Genomic DNA, 25112 nt, shown 5'->3' with positions numbered 1-25112 from the left:
CCCTTTTTTTCCCTCACTTTGTCACCCACTTATTTTACAATGACTAGGAAGGGTCACAAATTATAAGAACATGCACACATAGCTCAGCCCAAGGATGTTTGTTCATAAGAAGAATCAAAATGGAAAAGAGAATACCACTATCATCTGTTGGCAGATCTGAAATTGTGTAGTCTGGGAGGAGCAGTTAATACAACTCACCTTTCTTTATGTACTAATGCAGGAATTAGCAACATTTAGTGCTGTTCATCAGATTGAGCAGTGGCTAAGCAGCATTAGATAGCAGGTATAATTTGGAGGAGGGAGTGATCAAATTGTCTTGTGGCTATTGGTGGAAAGGAGCAAGGTCCAAGACCTAGGAGAGGAGGGATGAACCCAAGGCAATGGTGTAGCAAATGCTTAATCAGCATTTCGACACAAGTCCATTTTAGCATTTTGCCAGTTTCTGTGGTGTAAAACTTTTACCCTGGCCAACCTTATGTCACAGGACTTAGAATTAGGAAGAGATGAGTACAATCGCCTCTCCGGATCCACTACAAGTTGGTTCAATTACATGCTTAAAAATAATGTTTAGACAGCAGCAAAGGGCAATGCTATCCAGACTTAAATGCAGAATGCTTTTAAAAAATAATATTTAAAATTTTTAAATAATGTTTATGGGTTTTTCAATCTGCCTATTCCTCCTAATCTTCTCCATACACATTTTTTAAAACCACTAGTCTGTAGTAAAGAGCCAAAACTTTTTATAACTGAGGAAAGAAACTTTTTATAACTGAGACTGCAAACTAGTAATCTGTGGACCAAATGTGGCCTGAAATGGTATTTTGTTTAGCCATATGGCACTTTAATACTTTTTAAAACAGTTGTCAACACATAAAAATGAGAAAATTTACTTCTAGACTTCTAGTTTTATATGAAAAATGGAAAGATCTTGCAACATGAACACAATTTCCCAGATGTCTAAGATCTGCTGGAGCATGGAAGGAATGCCTTCTGGAGAGAGCACATGACTCCCAGGTTGCCCTGATCCTTATTACTCTCAACTACCTGATTTCCACCAGGACCAAATGTCCCGAGGCAGAGCCGAGAGAGATGATGGCCAAACTCATTTTCTCTTTTTCCTGGGCAGGCACATTCTATGTTCTATTTCCTATTCTACTTGAGTTAAGAAGGCCATATGATTAGGTCAGGTCAGTGGAAAGTCAACAGAATGAGCTTCCAGGTCTGGCTCATAACACCTATGCTGGCAGTATTCTTAGCACGCTCTTTTCTTTTACCTTCAAGGCAAAATGCAAAGGATATAATGGAGCACTCTGAGGTCCTAAGAGAGGTGGTCACTAGATACAGAAAGAATCTGTGCCCTGGTGTGGAGCAACCCCTTCCTCAACCAGCACCAGACTCAAGTGGGTAATGGCTTATACTGTGCTGAGCCTCTAGATTGGTAGCCTACCCTAACCCATGGATCTTCACTGGCATTTCTCATCCATTCCAACTGCTGTCATACCTGGCCCACTTTACTTACTGATATTATTTGCCTGGCCCTAGAAAACATTTGAGTTTATAATCCCCAATCTAGATCTTTCCTATAATTTTATCAGGAAATTTAATGTCTCAGGGCTTAAATTCACCCATCTGCGAAATGATGGGTTGGTTGGATTACAAAATCTCTAAAACCTATACTAATCCCATCATTCAATTATCATTGGACGGTTTGTTGGGATTCAGATAACCTTGTAACATAAGGTCAAATAAAAGAAATTATTTTTCATGCTAAATAGCCTTAGACAATTCACATTTTTAACAGATTACCAAAATTATATTTTAAGTATTTACATCAGTCAATGTGTGAACTGGAGCATAACGATTAAACTTCTCACACTCAATGCTATTTTATGCATAGTTCAATAAAAATGGGATATGAGAGGTCTATATACTCTTGATCTTGACCCCACTGTCTTTTTGGTTCAACGGACAGGACAAAATTTGCATTACTACATATATAGGCAACAGTAATGGCCATGGCCATTCACAGAGTCGAGTGCAGAAAGCTGTGGTTTGAACTTCAATATTTTGCTGCTTATATTTTAAAAGAACGTTATGTGGCAAAACAAAAGTTACTTATCTCAGGAAGAAAGACATAGTTAATGCGGTAGGTTTCTTTTTCTTAAATGACTTTGAATCTTTTCTGATATTTGTCTTTTTTTCTAGGCTAGTAATTTAGTATTGCTATGTGAGTTGTTTGACAATATTCAAGAGACTTTACCGAAAAGTGTAACACAATTTATTTTCAAAGAAACATAGTATAATGGAAAAATAAATTAACTTACAGTCCCAGACATTTTGTCCAGTTCACTCATGGCCTCATGAATAGCAGCTTCTAAATGGTTATTTAGCTTTCCACTTCTGGAATTAATGAAAACAACACATCAGATTAAAAAATTAAAGAAACAAAACTCAATTTAATTTCCTAATCAGAAAACAAAAGTACCAATTCCACGAGAGAAAGCCAATTTATACTCGCGTTTGGAAAATTCAGATGACAAAACATCACTCTGGGATTCTTACCACTGAATACTAATGATTAAAGTCACAGAACTACTAAAAAAAAGTTGAACAGATTGTGGGGCGGGGAGATGGACTTTTTCCTCTTCCACATGCTTCTTCCACAATCTGGTGATTTGGGAAGAAAGTTGGGCCACGGGTTCCATCTCCCAGAGACGCCCCTCATGCTCCCTGGCTCCAGCGGGCCCTGCGTTGCTTCTTGTTTCTTTCTCAGTCAGCCTGACTGTGTGATCAGAGGAAGGGCGGAGGGGCTGAACTGCAGGCTCTGGCCACTAGGGAGCTCCCTCTGCCCTCTCTGGAGCGTCCTGGCTCTGGAGTTGAGCAAGTGAAGACTGAAATCCCGGTGCGTGTTCCGGGGTGGGAAGCAGCTTAACTCTGACGCACCTGAGGCTCCGGAGCCTGCCCCCCAGGGCCAAAAGCCAAAATGAGGTAACTATTTGAACAGATAAAGAATGACGGCCTCAGGGTGCCTATCACTTCTCTGACCTTTTCTCTCCACTTAGCATTCCATTACACATGTTTGGCCCGAATAACACACACGGTGCATCTGCCATTTTTGAAGCTTAGATCTATGAAGCTGTTGAACTAAAATCAGGTAAATCCATGCTACCCACCTCTGTGGTTATGTACACTTTGCCCATCCTGACTGTTAACTTGTTTTTCCTCCTTTATGCAATAAATAATTACTCATTTTTTCCAAGTGCTAAGGTGATTCTTTTCATTTATCCTGTCATGACAATTACTAGAAAAGCTGCTGGAGGTAACGTTTTCATAACAGGTGGTTAGCATGGGTTTCCATGAGTTAAGTCCTATCTTAGCATCTACCATGGAGACTGGAAATTTGCAGTCGTGGGAGAGTTTGGCTTACTGTTGTATTTAGTTTGGTTAGCATAGTGTTTTGAAACATTTTTGAACTTTAGTTCAGTTTACCATAGCTTTCCCTAGGTTTTATCCTCACACACCAGGACTGGACAATGCATACATTGAGTTTCTGTCTACACTTTGAGAACTCCGAGTTTTCCACCTCTGAGTTCTACAGTGCTAAACATACCGTAGATGCTCTATGTATTTGCTAAATAAAAATATTTGTCAAAGGTGGCCCAGATGGTCCTATGTTTCAAAAAATATATACGTACTTAGGTCAGTTTAACTGAAGGGAAAAATTAGTGTATTGGTTTTAACCAAATTAGAAGGGGAATATGGCATCAACCCCTACCTTTTGCTGCCCTGTAAGCTAGTCTTTAGCTTTTATATTTTTGTCATTTATTTTTAGAAATTTAAAAATGCAGAGGAGTACATAGGATAAAATAAACCTAATATATTCCCCTCCTGGAAGGAAATGTTAATAAATTCCTTTAAGTCTTTTATATTAAAAAAATAAAGCTGGAGTTCCCTGTTATCTATCCTGGTCCCATTTTCCCTCACCTTCCCCCCTCAACTTTTAGTCTGCTTTTATACTTTAATCTAGCATTGTTTTATGTGTGTTTTTTTTTAAACACACACACAAAAGGTGTCATGATATACATACTTCTCTTTTTTCTCCTTATAACTGTTTTAAATACCATCTAGTTTGTATAATCTATTCATTCCTTCTAACTGGTATATAAGAAGTTTTTTTATTATGTATGTACTGTCTTCCTTTTACCTACCCATTCCAGTTTCAAGGGGCCCTGGTCATCTCATGGAGTCAGTCTCAGTTGTTTTCCTAATGAGGTGTCTGCCAAGCAAGCTCCTGGGAGCACTCTGCAAGACCACCTAGGGTTTGCTGAGGCTGGGCTGGGGCCCCTTTTGCAGGCTGCTTGGCAAGGGTTCTGACAGTATTATCATTGCCACGTTGCCTGACAATATCACACTGTGTGTAATGTGTTAAATAAATTTATCCTTACTATTTCTTTTGTATGAACATAAGTTTGACGTATTAACATAAGTTTTATAAGACATTTATTTATTATAAATTTTGATTAAAATATCTTAGGAGTTTAAAATTGACTATATAAAGTTCTAAATATTTAAAATGAAGTTACAATGTTTTAATGAAAAACCTCCAGAGAACCTTGGTTCTCTCACATTTAATCTTAGTAAAAGAAATACCTGTTATTTATTTAAAAATGTCTATGTGCCAAGAATTTTTTTTTTGTTTTTGAGACGGAGTCTTGCTCTGTCGCCCAGGCTGGAGTGCAGTGGCGCAGTCTGGGCTCACTGCAAGCTCCGCCTCCCGGGTTCACGCCATTCTCCTGCCTCAGCCCCCCCGAGTAGCTGGGACTACAGGGGCCCGCCACCGCGCCCGGCTAATTTTTTGTATTTTTAGTAGAGACGGGGTTTCACCGTGTTAGCCAGGATGGTCTCGATCTCCTGACTTCGTGATCCGCCCGCCTCGGCCTCCCAAAGTGCTGGGATTACAGGCGTGAGCCACCGCGCCCGGCCCAAGTATTGTATTAAAACTCTATATACATTATCTCATTTAATCCTTACAATAATTTGATGGAATAGGTATTATGACAACTGTTTGTATGTGATACTTCATGACTTTTTAAGAATTGGTGAAATTAATTCTAATTTTGTAATGAAGAAAATGGATATTTGACTATAGTTTTCAAAAGTAATAGTCATGGGTAAAAGATTTTTACCTAACCATGAAAAATTGCAGTAACAATTACCATTCAAGCACAAAAACGATTCAGCATTACTTGTGGGAAAAAACAATTTCATGAGTTTTGTCATCTCATTCTTCAAGATATTTAAAATATTTGTAAACACCTTGCATTAATTCAAGCTAAATTAGTATAATGTTTCACCTTTAACACAACTTAGTAGTTAATAGAGGGAGAAATGACTACTTTTGGAAGAGAAAATAAATACATAGATGTGGGGCATGAAATTATTTGTATGTATCATGAGATTTGAGAGGTAAAGAGAGACTCTCCCAGATGTCATATCTGCAGACCAGCTACTGGTCAGGTCAGGGAAGAATGAACTTAAAAGAGGAAGAAAAAGCTCTATGAATTCAAGAAATGAACAATTAGTCAAAATTCAGTCTTTCAGTCCAGAGGGCCTCCCTGTGGAGTTTCTTCTACTATTTTCTATTCCCCGCTGACATTTAATAATAAACATTTTTACTAATGGACACTCTAAAACCTACTTGATTAAGTAATAGATGTTCATATAATCACATTTCTAATTATTAATGGAGATAATTGCCACTTCTCAACTTCATTGCCTACACTGTCACACATTATCTTTATCTTCACTAATTTTTTAAAAAGCCAGGTACACCTCTATGAGTAGTACAAGAAATAGGAGGGAAATGAGAAATTGCAAGTTGTTCTACACTGTCAGTTCAGAGTTTAAGTGACTCACTTCATACAGTACATAAGAAATTTGGGTGAGACCTAAAAGTCAAGAACCCTGAACTCTGAAACTGAATCCATGGGGAATGTATGCAGATCTCAGGAAATTTAACATGGTAAGTATCATTCCTTGGTTTTAAAGTGAAAATGTGATTTACTTAATCACTTTATTGTTTTCCAGCTTCACAAAAAATCAGGTTTCCCAAGAAATGTATACGTACATAGAGACAGAAGATTTGCTCCTCGCTTAAATGAAAACTATAACATATGTAAAAGCTGTGGAATTTTTCTTTAATAAAGCTATTTCTGCTTTGAAGTACAAAATTGCCCTAAGTAATGTATTAAATAAATATGTTACTGTTAGGATATAATTTTACTATCCTAACAGTACTATAATTTTAGGATAAAATAAATATACTGTTAGAACATATGTTTAAAGATATTTATTTGTTGTACAGTTTGATTGAGGATACTGAGGATTAAAATGACTATATAAAATCCCAAACATCTAATATGGTGGTAGAATGTTTCAACTGGCAAAAATAACAGATAATTTTCTTTCTTTCACCTGTATCTTTATAAGAAAAATAGCTATTTACTAAATGCCATGTGCCAAGTACTGTGCTGAGGCTCTCTCTATATTATCTATGTTATAACAATCCTAAAATAGGATTATGCCCATTTTAGAAATGAAGAATTTAGGCTCAGGGAGATTACGAACACACAGCTATGAAGTGGTAGAAACAGGACTTGAGTCCAGGTGAAAAACCAACCTCTTAATTATCTTGCTCCAAATGACACCTTCCTTTTTCAGCCTTTTCCTCTTTTCTTCTTCCCCTCAGTCTACAAAAGTAGTCAAATCTTTGTCATTTAAAAAATTCTTTCTTCGTTATTTTTCAGGAATTTTTCACATTATGGGTAGAAAGAAGAGTAAATAATCTACATCTCCTCTCCCTATTTCCTTATTCTTATTTAATAGCCATTTTGTGTGTATACCCATCACTCTACTGGAAACTGTTCTCACTGAAGTTTACCAATGACCTTCAAATTGCCCAATCTGATGGGGATTTTTCAGTTCTTGTCTTACTGCACCTCTGTTGATCATTTTGTCAGTCTTTGACTTCTGAGACTCTGTCTACTTTCCCTGATTCTCCTCCTCCTCACTGACCATTCTTCCCATCTTCTTCATTCTATTGCATGTTCAATCCTTAGCCTACTATTCTTTAAATTGGTCAAAGTATCTTTCTGTGACTGCAGTCATTTGTATACTGTCAAATACCACTTCTCCCCAGTTTCAGACACGTATGTCCAGCCTATCCTACAGGCACCCCAAACTGTACTCAACAGCTTCCCCCTGTAACCTCCACTTCAGTCAGTGTTTCTACAACCTACCAAGTCTCCCAATCTGAAAACCTGAGAGCTGTCCTTGATTTTGTTCCCTTTCCTCTACATTCTGATCAATCACCCCATGTTCTGTCTATTTTACCTCCTAAGTATTTCTTGACCACATTCCTTCTTTTCCATCCTCATCCCCAACTCCACCAGCTCCTGGTTTGGGTCCTCGTTCTCCCTTGTATTCTGCCATGGCTCCTGAACAATCTCTTCATCTTCAATATCGTTGCCTTAAAATTTGTCCTTGTACACGGCCATACCTAAGGTGAAAAATCTGACCACCTGCCCCCTTTAGGCACTTCCAAAACAATAAAACATCCTATTGGCCCTTACTAGGCCCTTCATGATCTGGTTCCCGCTTATACGTCTTATATCTTCCCATCCGATACTTTACAGTCCCCCAAATCCAACTGCTGCTCTCATCTAAACACTATCCCACCCCATCTTGGTCTTTGTTTCCTTTGTGTGGCTGATGCCTATGTAGTGTTTAAGGCTTGGCCCACATATCTTCTCCTCTAGGAACCCTTCCTTTACCTGCTTTTTCCCTGTGACCCCAAAATATAGTATATATATTGCTGTTGTTGCAATTTTGACATTTGAATTACTTGTTTCTGCATCTGTCTCTTTCACTAAACAGTGAGCTTCAGGGACTGTAGCACTGTTCCTGGCACAGATTTTTTTTTTGCTAAATTTGTCTTCTTAAATTGGGAATAAATGCATAAATTAAAAAATGATTTGGTTCAACATATAATTTATCAGTTGTGGGACTTTCAACTAATTATTTAAAGTATTTGAGTCTGAGTGTCCGCATCTGCAAATGGCTCAGTAATTTTGGCCCATCTCGTGACTGGGAGAATAAAATGATGAATTTGCAATTACATGTGCAAAATGTAAAGCATTCTACTGGGCATCGAAAAGGAAAGTCTGTCTGCTTAGACAATAGTATGGTAAATAAAGTTCTTTTTATAAATGTTAGTTTTGTATTTTCTACTTTTACTTCTCCAAACTGTACTTTAAGTTTATGGTTATCATGAGGAGAATTCCTTTAGATAGCTCTCACATTAATTTACTATAAATAGGAAATTGGCTTTGAAGAAACATTTTTAAAATTGTAGTTTGTTTTTCATTACCTTTCAGAAATTGCTTAATAGCAAATACATGGGGAAAATCCAGCTCATTTCAAGGCAGTGTATTTGAATATTTGGAGGAGTTATTTTATTTCTGTTATTAACTTTATTTTGTACATAATCCAAGTAACTGGCATGTTTCACTGTAGGAAACATTTTCAGGGCTCCTTTACACCAAAGAAATGGGTACTGTTGAATAGTTTACAGCAACTGGCCCACTGCAAATTTGTGATGTAGGTAATTTGCAATTTTCCTCCTTTTATCCAGACCTTGTATTAATTTTAGTGGCCTTATCTTGTTGCTAAGCTCTGCATAGCAAGTGTGCTTCAGTAAGAGTAGAAGGGAACTTGATCCCTGTTTTCCTTATCAGGTCTAGAGGGATGTTATCCGGCAATTAACTTGGCCTTTCACACAGCCAGTACCAATTTGCCACCTTTTAAAGGAGTCCGGGACATAGAGACATAGGAGTTTGCCCCTTGCAGCTGTCATCTTTTCAGACACCTTTTATTGAGGTGAAGAGTCTTCCTAAGATTTGTTGACTTCTAAAATTATGCCTCTGGCCAGAATTATGGGAAACACCATAAAGTGAAAGAGAATGCTTTTTAATAGATATTACTGATATCATTATATAAGCCTTCTATGCAAGATACACTACGAATCATTCTGATCTCCACTTTGTAAGTCTTGATGTACAAACAGAAGTTAAAATGGTATTTTTAGAAAGATGACAATACATAAACACATTAAGCCTATGTGTCAATATTTGGGGGGAAATGTGAGGATCATTTTGCAAATGAATAAAAATTAATTAATATATAATTTTTGGTTGCTTGATAATGCGGAAATTAGTATAGCAACTGAACAGGCATATCAATTACATATTTTTAAATAGCTATGTACATATAGAGAAGCACATTTGTAGTTCTCTACCTTAATATGAAATAATAGTTACGATACATAAACATACATTGTATCACAGTAAAAACTATGTTTCTAATATTATCTGCTTGTCTGTACTACATTTACTCAGAAAATAAAGATTTAGAAAAACTTGAATAATACTGGCCTGAAATTCAACTTCTTGTTGTAATTCCAAAGAAAACTTACTATTAAGTCCACACCCCTGATGCAACAAAAAAAAATCTTTATTTAGCATCACTTTGACTAGTAATCTGCCAGAATTATTTACATGTGTACAACGAGGGGTATTTACTCCCCAAAGTATTTGAATTGCAAATGGATTGATTCACTACACTTTCAGAGCCTATTTAATTGCTATATGTTGAGAATATTAATTATATTTTATTTTCCACTAAATGAGAGGAATGAAGATGCAGGGAATGAAGAAAGAACAGATGAAGAGGCAAATATTACACATAGTGTAAACATAAAATGTTAAGAGGATATTTTCCATAATCACTAATTTGGCTTGTCTATAATGGTCCTCTTTGGTGGTAACAAACTTCACTTAGGCAGGCCACAGCGTGGACAGAATCAGTGAGATTTCGTTGTCCCTTTGATGGAAAAACAGTAAATTATATCCTGGAAAAACAAAGTAAAATTTTTGAAAAGTGCTTACTTTCTGTTCCTTTTCCGGACACGGCTGTAGGCTTCCAAACCTTCTGTTAGTGTCTTCAACTTCTCGGGCTCCACCTGAGTGAAGGTATGAAGACCAAACCACATTACCCAGACCTGTAATTGTTAAACACGGTTTTTACTTTCCTGCCGTACAAGCAGGTGCTGCACTGGCGGGGAGGGGAGCCTTAACCTTCACTACCTTGTCAAATCTTCTGTCCTCACTCAATCATTAGAGGTTGATTCTGTGGCTCCAGGCTGCAACATCAGTGGAAGTGAAAAGCTGTTTGGCTTTAAAATTGTCAACATTTTGAAAATAATATTTTGGGAATAAAATCTGGAATTTAAACAACCTTCAATTCACAAAATCATAAAAATCAGAGATCCTGGTTCACTTTCTTAGCAAAAGCAAATCTGTAGTATCAGACTACTGTGATATAAGTATCAGGGGAAGACAAGAGAGGTAGTTAGTGAAGTGGGTGGGCCTTGGGCCAACAGATCAAAGTTTGAATCCTACTTTTCACTTCCTGGTAGGAGTAAAACACATTTTCTGAGCCTCAGTCTCCTCTGTAAAATGAGGACAATAATACCTACCTTCCTGCTAGAACTGCTGTGAAAATTAAAATGTGACAAGTCTTGTTGAACACTTATCCTAGCATACAGCAATGATCATGACCTAGTACACATTTGGCTCTGCAGAGGCCATAAAACGTGAGAAGAGGGTGTTGCTATGCCTTGTGGGTGTGTCCTTTGTCTTGTCTTGCTTTATCACTGCCAGTCTGTGTGTGGTCAGCTATGTCAACAGAGGTCAGCCACCAAGTGTGGTGGGGGGATATGTGTGTGTGTGGAGGGTGCAACCTTTGCTGCACACTCCTGAGAATCTCTATCATGGTTCTTGAAGCCACCTCCCCACAATAAAAACAATAATTAGGAAAACTTGTATGTGACTTGGGAATAAAAGCACTTTTAGAAAAACATGGCTATTTTTATTCTGTAAACACACACACACACAATCTAAGTAAAAATAGTGTTGTTTGGTATGGAAGCATAGTTTCAAGGCAAGTAACTCAGCTATTCAGTTGGGGCAAAAGCCAGCCACTTTACTCCCATTTCTCCTCCAACCCCTGCTACTCCCCTCCAATCCACTGTTACATAAAAATACAGAGTTAAACAAAATGCCTCATGGGTAAGAAAATAAACACTAATAAGCAAGGAAATGATTATCAACTTTTGTCTTTGTGTCCCCAAGATTGACTCATGAATGTCCTTTAGAAATAACTTCTCTATGACCCCTTCAAATCTAGAACACAGTTATGATTAACAAGAAGTTTTCATTATTAAGTCTGAAAACAAGCATTTCTAATATTCAATGAGAAAAACAGTCAAATATGGAAATGTTTTCCTTTTCATGTTTTTGTATTTTGCCCAAACAAATGTCTTATACACACAAGCTCATACATACCCAACTCACTGTGTGCCAGCACAAGAGACAACTTTGTTCCAATAACACTTCACATAAAGAAAAGTGTCCTATTGGGTTACTGGGACCACTGGAAAAGCTAAAGTGAGCTAAATGTATCCATGTGTTGTTTAAAAAAAAAGATGCCTGGAAGCACTTTCATATTTCATGTTAGAAATGAGCCTCCATCTTGTATTCACTCACATGAAGGGGATATGAAAGATGCTTTGCATATTTCATTTTTGTAATCAGTAAATGATTCCACTTATATTTAAATAAGCTTCTTGGCAGCAGGAAAGGAGCTGTGCTATATAACATAAACTTCTATTAGACTTAAACTGGTGTAGCGAGGGACCTCAGAAGGGGTTCATCAGGTCACAGAATCAGAGTCACAGTGAAACAAAGCAAGACACAGCAATTAAAACTTACCCCATTGGTCTTAATTTAAAAAACAAAGTTAGGTCGAACTATTTTTTTAAGTCTTCAATTTTTATTTTTAATTAATTATGGACTAAGGGACAGTAAAAACATTTCTTGTGCATTTATTATGTAAAAGGCACTGTTTTATCATTTAATATGATACTACTGCAAACTAGTATTACTTTTATGTTATTACAGATGGGACTCGGTGCATTTAAATAACGTGACCAGAATTGAAACTCAGGTCTGACTCCAAAGTGCTCAACTTCTCTCCACCATACCAACTCCAATATACATTGAAATATAGTCATTTTATATATATATAGCATTTATATATATAAAATTACACACACATATATAAAATACACACACAGGCACACTCAAAAATTTAGGTCAAACTATTTAAAATCATATTTCTACAAAATTTAGATGACAACTTGCCCAAATTTATATTCAATTTTTTTATGCTTGAATAATTTTCCAGGGATATTTTTTCTGAACTAATACTCTACCATGGTTTCTTCATTTAAATCTGCCTCTAAGCCTCTAACATACTCTTATAATGAACTATGTTATTTATAAAGGATTAAATGACCTCGAAAAAGAAAGCAAATATAGTCCTTCTGAAACTAAATATAAGTAAGATATATATCACTGTGCATTTCTGCTATAACAAGATCATACATATTCAGAAGAAAGTTTAGTTTGTTTCAGGATTTTAGCACTTTACTGTGTTGTGAAATATAGATGAAGAGTGTGTGTTTTTTCTGGGGAAATATTCATACATTTGAAAAATATTCAAGAAACTTTAAAGATACCCCCGCCCAAAATGGTATCAGAGAACAACAAAATAAATTCAATTTCTAGTTAAATAGAAATCATGTTTAATGAACACTCCCTTGTAAATTACTTAGCTAACTTGTAAATTTTAAAAAGTACCAGGAAATCAAATACATAAATGTAACATTAAAAAGGTTAAACACACACAAATATTTGTATAAAACTTACACTAAAGGAGCAACTAATTTAAGATAATACTTTTATCTGTAATTATAATCTTGTATTCTTGTACGATCACAAGCCAGGAGTTTCATAAATTATTTAACTCTATCTTAGTGAGAATTTAGGAGAGGGCTTTATCATTTATCTTTACTCATCATCTACCCACACAGTTTCATGCTGATAGCAATGATGCTAATAGTACTGGCCATCATGGTGTAACTCTTTACTCACGTCATTTAAGAATCATAAAGCTACCTGGAATTTATATGTATTCATAGTTTACTTGTTCATGTATAAATGTACACATATGTTAAATGTTAATTTTTTTTAACAGGGTCTTGCTCTGTTGGCCAGGCTGGAATGCAGTGGCGTGACCTTGGCTCACTGCAGCCTCGACCTCCTGGGCTTCAAGTAATCTTCCCACCTCAGTCTCCTTAGTAGCTGGGACCACAGCTGTGTGCCACAATGCCCAGCTAATTTTTTTATTTTTTATTTTTTTGTAGAAACAGGGTTCTCATTATATTGCCCAAGCTGATCTCAAACTCCTGGGCTCAAGCGATCTGCTTGCCTTAGCCTCCAAAAGTGCTAGGATTAAAGGCATGAGCCACCGTGCCCTACCAATACTTTTTGACTATTAAAAACTCTTCTTTCATTCAAATTGTTTGGATATAATAATTCTTCAACATAAATAGTTTTATAGTTTGTTCAGTGCGGATAGAAACATATTCATAAAGCCAGACATTACTATGTGGTAGATGATTAAGAGTTTTTCTGAACAAGGCTGAATCTCTGGTTGCTTATTTGCTTATTTTGTTCAGAAGGCCCATATTACACATTTGATAATTTAACTAAGTTTTTGATTTGGTGTCAGCACAGTGGGACCTCATGTATCTCAGAAGAAACTTAAAGTCTGACAAAAGAAGACATAACCTTTCAGAGAGCCAAACCAACCCTCGAAAGAGAGGTATAATACATATTTGAAGAACCTGGATCTGGCTGGGGATGGTGGCTCACGCCTGTAATCTCAGCACTTTGGGAGGCCGAGGCGGGTGGATCATCAGGTCAGGAGTTCCAGACCAGCCTGGCCAACATGGTAAAACTCTGTCTTTACTAAAAATACAAAAAATAGCTGGGCATGGTGGCAGGCATCTGTAATCCCAGCTACTCAGGAGGCTGAGGCAGGAGAATTGTTTGAACATGGGAGGCTGGAGGTTGCAGTGAGCCGAGATCGCACCATTGTACTCCAGCCTGGGCAACAGGGCGAGACTCCATCTCAAAAACAAAACAAAAACCAAACAAACAAAAACGAAGAACCTGGATCAATGATCCTAGATCACTTTTAAATAGAGCTGGTTAACCGGAGATGATGTTAAAATTTTCTGCAGGCTTTAATCTTGATAACACCTCTCTGTGTGAATTCTTTGGTGCTCCTTATTGCTGAAGCAGAGCTGTTGTGCAAACGTCAAAGAATAATGGAGCACTAGCCACATCATCGATCTTATAACAGAGTTGACCTCAAGCTCCCCTTTTCAGTCTTTACTTCCCCATTCCATTTCTACAAAGTCCTGTTGTTGGGGAATGGCATAATGTAAGGAGTGCTACATATAGAATAGAAGACCAGGGTTGGGACCTGGCTTAACTACCTGTGATTTGTATTCTTTGGGATGCCACTTCTCTGAGCTTCAGTTCTCCCATCTGTAAAATGGGGATAATTCTGCACATCTTTGTGGGTCATTGAAAGGATCTAAAATGACCACGAACATGAAGGTGCTTTATGAACACCAAAGCAGTCAAAGGGCCACTGGTGGTATGTAAAATTATCTAGGTAAAACATGGACAAACCTTTAAATATTCTTTTTTAGTTTTTTTTTTTTTTTTAGAGACAAGGTCTCCACTCTGTCACCCAGGCTGGAGTGCAGTGGTGTGATCATAGCTCATTGTAACCTTGAATTCCAGAACTCAAGTGATCCTCCCACCTCAGTCTTCCAAGTAGCTAGAATTATAGGGGTGCACCACCATGCCTGGCATGCTCACTGCAGCCTTGACCTCATGGGCTCAAGTGATCATCCTACCTTAGCCTCCCAAGTAGCTGGGACCACAGGTGCACAGTATCATGCCCGGTAATTTTTAACAATTTTTTGTAGAGATAGGGTTTCATTATGTTGCCCAGGCTAGTCTTGAACTCCTGGCCTCAAGTGATCCTCTGACCCCAGACTCCCAAAGCACTGGGATTATAGGTGTGAGCCACTGTGCCTGGCCTCCTTTGCATATTTTTAATAGTTATATTATTCATATAAGTTTACATTAGAAAAATACAAGTAACATTATGATTTTACATATACAATATCCTAGGATAAAACTTAAGTTGTTTAAATCTAAAAAGTGGCTTGAATAGTGCCTAGTACCTATGTGCCTAATAAATATTTATTGAATGAATCAATTAAGTGATAAATTTAAAGAAAAAATTTAAGTAAATAATAATATATGTAATATGCAGCTTTAGCTGAAGTCTGGGAAATATAGCTCTGAAGTAGAAAGCAAATATGAGGCATTTATTAGGTTCATTATCAAACATTTATTAAATAGTAAATATTAAAAATAATATATATGTTTTTAAAATAACATCTTCAAACTGAAAAAATTTCTGCTAACTTAAGTGCAATATTTCAATATTTTTTAAAGACTGGGAATTAATATTAAATGATAATTTAGAGTAAAAAGTTGATTCACCTGTGACAGAAAGGATGAACCTAATTGTTTTCCAACAATAGTACAATAGTTCTCATGGCAGAGTACTAATCATTCCTTTAAATGAATCCCAATTTTTTTCAAATGAACTAACCAAATTCTCTTTATCACAATTTAGTGGCATTATCTGAGGCCTTTTTCGGTGCTTCCTTTCTTCTTCACTTTGGATAGCAGTGTTTTTAAGCACTGGGGAAGTACATTACAGGACGGGGGTAAATCCATTCTAAATGTGACTACAATTTGATTTGCATATCAATCCACAACACACAGATAAAATTAAATGTTTCAGATAAACTTGTAATTTCTAAGGAAACAATGTTTAAAAGTTCATGTAACAGAAGCAAATAGTTGCCTCAGACCTGAGATTCTATTTCCTGCTTCCTATCTGAAATTGTATGAACAAGCTCATGTAGTCTGTGTTGGGCTCAGTTATCTATGCGAATGAAGATAGGCCTCCTAGTCCTCTTTAATCTGGCTCAGGAAAAAAGTTCACAATATTTCACAGTTCACTACAGTAAAGTTTACAGTTCTTTTACTCAGCTTAGTCTTTTTCTTTATATTCACATTTTTGGTCTTTGCTAGTTCTTCATTTTTATTATCTTTCAAATTCTGATCAGGAATTGACTTTGTTGGCCTGGATTTTATCTTTCTTATTACTTTTGAGAAACTATTTTGCTCCCTTTCAAGGAGATTCTGGTGCTGACAGGGCATTGATTGCCTCTGTCACACCACCAACCAAAATGCAACCCAAGTATTGTGGATGCTATGGTAGAGAGAAAAGGATTCATTTCCAACAGCGGTTAAGAAAATGTATAAGGCAAAGTGAATACACCAAGAACATTCTCAACAGAGAATTATAGTACCAAAGAATACAAACAGCTAACACTGATAAACACAGAAAGAACATTCTTCAAAGTAAAATGTCTGAACATCACAGGAGGACGCACCTCCCAAAGTTAGTACCCGGGGCTCAACTTCTTAAGTTACACACCCCCAGAATGCAAGGCAAGTTGTCTCTGGCTATGCTCCATGCTGTCAAAACACATGTGTGTGTGATGCTGAACTGACATACAGAAAATGTATTGCCCCCCAATAGATTTGGTTATGAGTTTTAATAAAGATAAGTTTTGTTGGTTTTGAACGACTATTCAGAGAGCTGTTTTTATCTCTACTTGCCAGAAATAACTGTAGGGAAAAAAGTCAAAGAGCAGTTTTGAAGAGGGAACACCCTACCCACTTATGCTTTGAAAATAATGTCTTCATTTAACCAGGTAGTGTAGAACAGAGATGTAGACCTTTTTTTGGTAATCAGGTGTCTCTGTATCTGTCCAACAACAGTCATTTCTTTGAAAAGAAACCTTTTGGTGCCAGTCTAGTAATAAATTATTTCTTAAATTTGGCTTGGGTCAGAATATACATTAAATGTAAGAGCAATGATATATGAAGACCAATGGGAGGATGCTCAAAAAGTAAAAATGATCTATGCAGAAAAAAATAAAAATTTTAGTTTTTGATTATTACTGCTTGAGAGGCAACCCTTTTAAGCTAGTTAACATAAAATTAAAGATGACAGATGACAATTATAAAATATATTTTAGAAAACAAGAGCATTTTCTTTAAATTTAAATAGTTATTGAAATAGGTACATAAAGATAACCATTTCCTCCATTGTTGCATAGGCTTAAAAATGTTTGCAAATTAAGGCATAGAGGTGTAATGTCAGAGGTAGCCATTTTCTTCCCAAGAATTCCCTAACATTACGCCAAGATCTGGAAGTGAATCTGTCTGGTTCTGGCTATGCACTGGAGCACAGCACCGAGGTCTTATTCCTGGTCACTGAGCCACGAACAGTAAAGGGTTCATGGTTCAGAGAGAAACTTGCACCAGTTATTTAGAACAAGTATAACTATCTCCCAGAGTGTACTTCAATTTTTTTTATTTTTTTTATTTTTTAAATTTGAGACAGAGCCTCGCTCTGTCGCCCAGGCTGGAGTGCAGTGGCGCGATCTCGGCTGACTGCGAGCTCCACCTCCCGGGTTCACGGCATTCCCCCGCCTCAGCCTCCGCAGTAGCTGGGACTACAGGCAACCGCCACCACCCCCGGCTAATTTTTTTGTATTTTTTAGTAGAGACGGGGTTTCACCGTGTCAGCCAGGATGGTCTGGATCTCCTGACCTCGTGATCTGCCCGCCTCGGCCTCCCAAAGTGCTGGGATTACGGGCGTGAGCCACCGCGCCCGGCCCAGAATGTACTTTATTACAAATTGTTAACCAAGGGAAAAAACACATTAGGAAGGAGATAGCACTTCCTGAGTGGTATAATACAAGGCACATAATGTCCTCCAATGCTGTCACATAGCTTCAATCTTAGGAAAGTAATACATACAGGCAATTCATCCCAACTTTTCACAGGCTGTTAAAAATCTCCACTAATTAATATTGTTTTACGTGTGAAAGAGAGTTATGTGGGAAGGTAGAGGAAGAAAGTCTGAGTTGATTTTTTTTAGAAACATTGAGGAAAGAGGAACTTTTAATTTCACTCAACAAACTGAGTGCTTTAAAACGCTTTCAAGTGGAACTCCTGCTTGAAATTAACAGCTAACACTAACTTATAATCAGATATGCCAATTTGTACATGATTAAACATAGTTATGAACTATTTCATTCATTGACTGTAATCCTTATAATCCTTTACTCTCAACCTGGTTAATAAATCCTTTATACATGGACAATGCAGAGGTAAACAATAACTAAGGTCAAATTACCACAATTCCATAATGGTGGAACCTAAACTAATAAGACTGTCTAACATAAAGGGCAGAGAATAGGAGGTTAATGTTTACTGAACCTCTTTGATGTGCTAGATAATAATCTACAGTATTTCACTGAATTCTTAAGGCATCTCTTTGAATAGAAATTAATATTCTCACTTGAAAGAGGTGAGTAGCCTGCAGCTTCTAGGAGATTAATATACCTACTATGACCACTTAGGTAACTGGCACAGCTAAGATTAGGCTCACATCAGAGTGCCCATAACCCATGCCTCTTTATGCTACACCCTGCTTTTCCTCTAGTTCTCTGCAGACTGTGTTTATACAGTATTCGATGTCTAAAAACCATACCTTTTAGGAAATCATCTCAGAAACTACAGAACATGTCTAATGCATATCAATAATCTGCTACATTTACTATCCCACCAAAGACCGAAAAGGCCTTTCTAAGATCATAAGCTGACCAAGTCAGTTACTATTATGACCAACAGTGTCTGCTAAAATATTAATGTATTGACAATGGGGAGGTCTCAGCCCTTGGCAATTATCAGTGCTCTGATCACACAGCATTGACTTCCTTAGACCAGAGACCATTCACGCAACCTAAAAATAGGAGAGGCACCCAGCTTGTTTTGAAATAGTAATCTTCTATCCTGTCAATTAATTATCTTTATTTTCTATTTTGCCTGCTTCCATAAAGAATTTGGAGTGGCTTGCTGAGAACAAAGCCTGTAACTGAAAATAATAAATGATACGTTGTAGGGTGGAGTCAGGGGTAATAAATCTATTCTAAAAGTTGAGTTAACATAGATTTTTATCTGGTGGGATCTGACAGAATCTTGGATTCTTTGGTGGACATAGAAATAGTATGAAAGCTGAGAAGCTAAGAAAGTTTAAAGTGATAATGTAGGAAAAGTGTTTGGCAATTTTTTTCTTCCTAGACACTACAAAGATAAACACTATGGAAAATGATCCCACATTCCACATTAGCAAGGCGGAATGAGAAAAGTTTTACTATAATAAACAGATTTGGACCTAGTCTCTGTCTTTCTGCTTTAGACTTTCTAAAAATGTCAGGCATTGCCATAGTGTACAGAAGGTAAACTAAGGCAATGCTTACCTTTCTAGAAGCAGAAGTCCAGTTATTAGGGTGTAAGGCTTTATCCAACATTCTTGGGCATTAAGGAGTTCTACATAAATAAAATTACATCAAAATTGGTTCACCTGAATGAGTAACAAATTTTAAAAAGTGTTCTACTAGATATCTCTCTGAAATACATCACGTTTTGTCTTATACCGATATTGAACATACTTTTACTTTTTCTTCCTGAACTAGGGCCATTAACATATCAGACACTTGGCTTGAAGTCAGACAGACCTCTGTTTGAATTTTTACCTTTTCTGGTGTTGTAAAATGAGAACTTTGACTCACGGAGCATCACTAAATAAGGTATTAGGAAGTCTTGTTTTGTGTTGTATAGAGGAAAAAATAATGTTTATGAAGTAGTACTTAGTTTACTTATGCGCAAAAGTGTGGTAGGTCCTGAAAGGAACAGGTTTTTAAAAATGCCGAGTCCTTAGCGCTTCTAAGGCTGTTATACCTTGCTTTTTAAATGATAGATAAATGTTTCATGTATTATCATTAATATTTTATTGCATGTTTTCAGTTTTTCACCTCTAAATGTGTGCTTTAAATTAAATTCTCTGAATTACTAAAAATACTTTTAGTATATAGTATATCTTGATATAAAGGTTTTTACTTGAGAATCCAAAATGACAAGGTCAGCCAGTGAGAGGAGGAATATATGAATTTACAGCAACAGTTTTATGTTTCCTATTACAATTCATCTATTGCCAAAATTAAGGAGGAAGAATCTGGATTTTAAAAATATTACTTTATAGTGGAATGAATACTACATACTACTTTGCTTATTTAAGTGAAGAAAAATATTTTTCTCTTCGTTTTTTTTTTTTAAAGTACATCTCCCCTAACATCAGTGAATACCTCAGTCTCAGGAGTTTTCGAGCACAGATTAATCAGAAGATCTAGACCATTGTTTAGTGTGAAATGTGTTAAAAGTACATGCCTTTATTCTCCTAAGGGCATAAAGAGATATTTAGACAAGGCATTTAGGACAGGGAGAATGCTTCCAGGGAAGGGAGGCCATAATCTTTTTTTTTAGTTAAGCTTTTGGTAAAATGGCACATAAAAAAGACTTAGTTCGTTTGCACAGACATTGTGAAACAGTTCAATGTCTACATCTTGTATTTGTAGCAGTTCCATTTATATCATAAAAGCCCACTTTTTCTGTTTCTAATTATTTCTTGAATAAACTGTCAAAAATATTTAGGTTTTTTAACCTAAAGAATGTTTGTCTGAACTCAGAGAGTAGAGAGAATAAAATATTTTGTGAATAGGGGTATGGAATTCATTTTCTTATCAAATGTACAAACATTATGGCCAGAGTGTATCCTGACAAGTATATATTAGGCATTATGAGCAAGGTTTTAGGACCTCCTAGTCATTTGGAGAAAGACAATCCTTTTATTGTGCTGGCGAAAATGCTTTTGGTTTCCTGTCATTAAACCTAAGTGCCAGTGAAAGTTTGAGCACAGTTGAAATTGCTTTATACAATACACTCTTTACGAGAATAACTTATATACCTGTAAGAGTAATTTTTATTACCTAAGAAGATGAAAAATTATACGTTTTTCATCATATGGGGGAATGTGCATAATTATCTCCTCCTGGTCAGATATAAATTTTTCTATCTACTTTAAACACTCTGCATATTTCTTGCCTAGTGAGCCAATTCCACCATTATTGTAAAGGCAAAAAAAAAAAAAAAAAAAAAAAGCCCAGAAGACCCCTACTAATTTCTTTTAAATTGAACGGTAGTTTCATGGAGAAGCTTTCATTTAATTTATGTGATCTAATTGTGTTATGTAGAACCAGACTATGAGGTTAAACATTTCCATATGTTTTAAAGGCCCAGAACTTTTGCTGAAAGGAGACATCATTCTGAACTCAGACTTTACCTGCTGCTTCCAGAAATGGCTGCAACTCCACCCAGACTGTACCCCCTTCCCAGCTGTGTATGCCACATGTAAGCACATGGAGGAGATGCCGTCCCCTGGCGCAACCGTTGCCCGGGGGGCCTTACCTCTGCCACACTCCTGGACCTCCAAAGGCTACCAGATTTTTTTCCCCAGTCATTGACACTTGCCTTCCTCCTCTGTGTATGAAATGAAGAACTAGGTAACTGTAGAGAGGGAAGGCAGAATTGACTAAATTCTGGAAATCTGGTTCCTGGCTTACAGCCACCCTGAGCCCTAGTGTGATCTATAAATGCTTTACAACTCACCCCTTGTTGATACGACATTTTGTTGACTATAACCATCCCCTCTTCATTTTATGCTCCAGAAGCTTGTGAGACCTCAATGAGTCATGAAGAATCCTAATTTCAAATCCAAAGAATCCAAAGTGATGATAACAAAAAGCAATAATTGATATCTGAACAAAGGTTAGTATTTGACAATGGATAAAGATTGGTATACCTTCCCTTCCTCGGGGCTTTGTTGACATGAATTGTGAACGTCGTCTTCTCTTACTAATTTTCCAGGCCAGGAAGTCAGTCCTTTGATTTGGCCCCAGACCAAGTCGCCAACATTGAACGTCCTTGGTCTATAATGTATCAATTCATTTGAAGAGGGGGAGTCTGGATTCCTTAGGTCATCTTCACTACTAATGCTTTTAGCATCTGAAGGGCTAGGCACACACCCATTAACGCTTTTGGCATTAAAGTCTCCATTGTAATGGATGTAGTCTTTGACCAGAGAATTTTCCAAACTATTTGAGGAACTTGGAGACTGCTCCTCTAGGACCAGGTCTTGCTTTGCAGTGCTTAGCAGCTCTCCAAATCCCCGACTCTGTCGAGGTCTATTCCCATTAATGTGTGCACATCTTTCCACAGTGTTCTCTAGTCTCTCCTTAAAACTCATCATAGTTCTTTTGTAGTTATTATACCTGAAATTTTCCTCTAGAATTTTATCCCCTGGACAGTTTCTTGGTGGTAACAGTATTGGGTGCTGTTCCCCAGGCAGAAATGGCAGTGTAGAAACATTGTTGGACCTTTCATGACAAGGACTACTGTGGATATGGCCTGGATGATCTAAAAATTCCTCGTACTTCCACCTGTTTCGCTCCCCTCTGGGGCTTTGCTCCCCGTCCCACTGTTTTTTGGATGTGTGGCAACTTGCTGACTTGAAATATTCAAACCCATCTCCTTCGTTCACATTTTTCCCATGGTCTAGATTCTTGGGCAGCCGAGCCCCTCTTGAATTCCTCAGCCTACCATCATGATCAACACCTCCCATGTTCCGTCCATGAATGACCGCACTGACAGCACTGGAGAGATTTAATGGGTCACCAATTGAGGCAGTGAAGGCACTCATGGCACTCAGAGCTGGAATGGGGCTGATCTGAGTTGTACTGTTGACTGCAGTGGTGATGACAACCTGCATTCCTTTGCTGGCTGCATCGACAACTGCTTTGTAAATGGCATCTACGGAAGCATCACCTGGGCCACCCACAACGAGGCCATCCTTCACCTGTTGACCAAGAGATGGGTCAATCCTCGGTTGCAACTCACAAGGTGTATCTTGAAAAGGTGGAAGTGTAGTGTTTGGATTCTCAGGAAGTGCTGTGAGCCCAGGCTGAGTGCTTATTCTTTTGTTTAGGAGAGCTGCATCTTCCTGCATTCTCACCTTGAAGAAATAGACAGGAAGCAGTGAGAGAAAGGGAAATAATTTTAAAGGCCTCAAAGAGAAAGACTATAATTTTAAAATTTACCAAAAGACAAACAAATATTAACAAGGAAGGAAATATAAAGAACAAGACCCAAAAAATGAAATAAAAAGTCACTTTGTATAGGAAAGCTTATGTCTTGATTATATTTGCATGCTGTTTCTTTGGTTAAAATCATTCAACAGATTTTTTAAAATCATCATTGCAAAACATTCTCTAGAAAAATTAAACTTGAGGTGGCTGGACAGAAAACGTACTCAGGTTGGGATGACTCCATTTATTTAGTGTCATTACAGGTCTTTGCAATTTAGGATTCAAAAAGAGTCAAGTCACAGGTAATCAAATTAGCAAAGGAGAAAGATTTTGAAAATGATTTCTAACTCACTGATGTTTCCACTTAACTAAGTGAAATACAATATAAAATTTTAAAAAAACATATAAACTCCTTTCTTAATAATAACATGACACTAGTTTTCAGATGGGGTAGTAATACCTGCTCCTCAACCTTTTCAGGCCACATCCCCATGCTGTCAATAGTGACAATGGCTGTTTGCAGAAGTGATTCTCAATTGGAAAGTGGTGGAGGGAGAGCATACTTACCAGGGGAGCATATCAGAATTCCAGTATAGGAAGGATGAGGGCAGTTTGAAAAAGTGCCCAAGGTAATTCTAATTTTACCACCCACCCCCCGCCCCCGCACCATCTAAGAATTACTGCTCTAGACCCTTGATACTTTGGACTTTCAGATTTTTTTCCACAGTGATCTCTCTCTTTCTTTACATCCTTCCCTGCTAATCCAGAACCTGGGATCTGTCGACACATCAGCCTCTCTCTTGCTATTATCACCCTGTCTACATCTACCAGGCAAAATCCCAATCTTGGATCAATTCAACTGCCTGCCTTATCTACATCTACAGTGAGGATGCTGAGTATTTGTCTATAGGAATTTGTAGCTTCCAACCTCAGTTGAGGGCTTATTGCTGCCCATCAATCCTAGATCTTCTAGTTAGTTATCAATCATTTCCACAACTATTCAAATATTCACCAACTTCTTCACCATCTCCGAGACTATTCTTAGTAGATGATCTTACATAATAGAGAAAATAAAGCCCATCAGGCAAGAATTCTCACAATTTCTTATACTCTGATACTCCCTGCCCGCTGGCAGCAGACTTCTCTGCAACTTTACCTGTCCTAAATTCTGTCCTGCTTCCCATATGAGGGGTCCCTTCCGCTCTCTGAGGGTGTGCCCTCCACTTATGTTCTGAATCCCAAGCCCCTTCCTCAAGGATCCTGTCTTATTTATTATACCTTCCCTTCTTTATGTTCAATCTCTTCAACTTTTCTGGGTCTTTCCTATAGCACGTGATTATGTTCATGGCTTACATATTTTAAAGTTTGCATTCATCCTACCCCCCGACCCCCTGCTGGGGCACTGCCCTATTTCTCTTACGTTCTTCAAAGTTAAGTTTTTTTCAGAAACAAATTTTGTTGTGTGTATTTGAAGTTAACACCATGATGTTATGGAATACGTATACAGATGGTAAAGTGGTTACTATAGTGAAACAAATTAGCCTATCATCTCATATAGTAGTGTGTGTGTGTGTGTGTGTGTGTGTGTCAAGAACAGCTAAAATCTACTTCTTTAATCTATACTCTTTAATTCCTAACCTCCCATTCACTGTTCCTCCATTTTGCCATCTGGCTCCTGCTCTCACCACTCCAGCAAAACTGCATTCCACTAAGTCACTGATGATGTCCTAATTGCTAAATCTAATGGATTCTCTTCAGGCTTTATCTTACCTTTTTTCTCAGTGACACGGTTGAGCACTTCCTCTTCCTTTCTAAATTATTTTACTATGGAAGGTATATATATTATTGTAAAGATACAAGTTTTCTTCATCAT

General features: G+C 37.3%; 1 protein-coding gene across 18 annotated transcripts in view; it reads right to left on the bottom strand.

Annotated features, from left to right (window-relative positions):
* MBD5 (methyl-CpG binding domain protein 5) overlaps positions 1-25112 on the bottom strand; it is a 498386-nt gene that overhangs the window by 3928 nt on the left and 469346 nt on the right. For 11 of the 18 annotated variants that reach the window (XM_054679015.2, XM_063790487.1, XM_063790483.1 and 8 more), the window contains 3 exons: positions 21958-23166; positions 10005-10117; positions 2325-2400 (listed from right to left, as the gene is read on the bottom strand). In XM_054679015.2, the coding sequence (XP_054534990.1) occupies positions 2325-2400; positions 10005-10117; positions 21958-23166 (1398 nt within the window). Of the gene's footprint in view, positions 1-2324; positions 2401-6679; positions 6750-10004; positions 10118-21957; positions 23167-25112 lie in introns of those variants that run through there. The other 7 variants (XR_010149749.1, XR_010149748.1, XR_010149747.1 and 4 more) reach the window with 4 other exon arrangements.

Source organism: Pan troglodytes, chromosome 13 (assembly GCF_028858775.2).
Source record: "Pan troglodytes isolate AG18354 chromosome 13, NHGRI_mPanTro3-v2.0_pri, whole genome shotgun sequence".
Classification (NCBI taxonomy): domain Eukaryota; kingdom Metazoa; phylum Chordata; class Mammalia; order Primates; family Hominidae; genus Pan; species Pan troglodytes.
The sequence above is the reverse complement of the archived record's forward strand: the minus strand, read 5'-3'. Positions and strand labels throughout refer to the sequence as shown.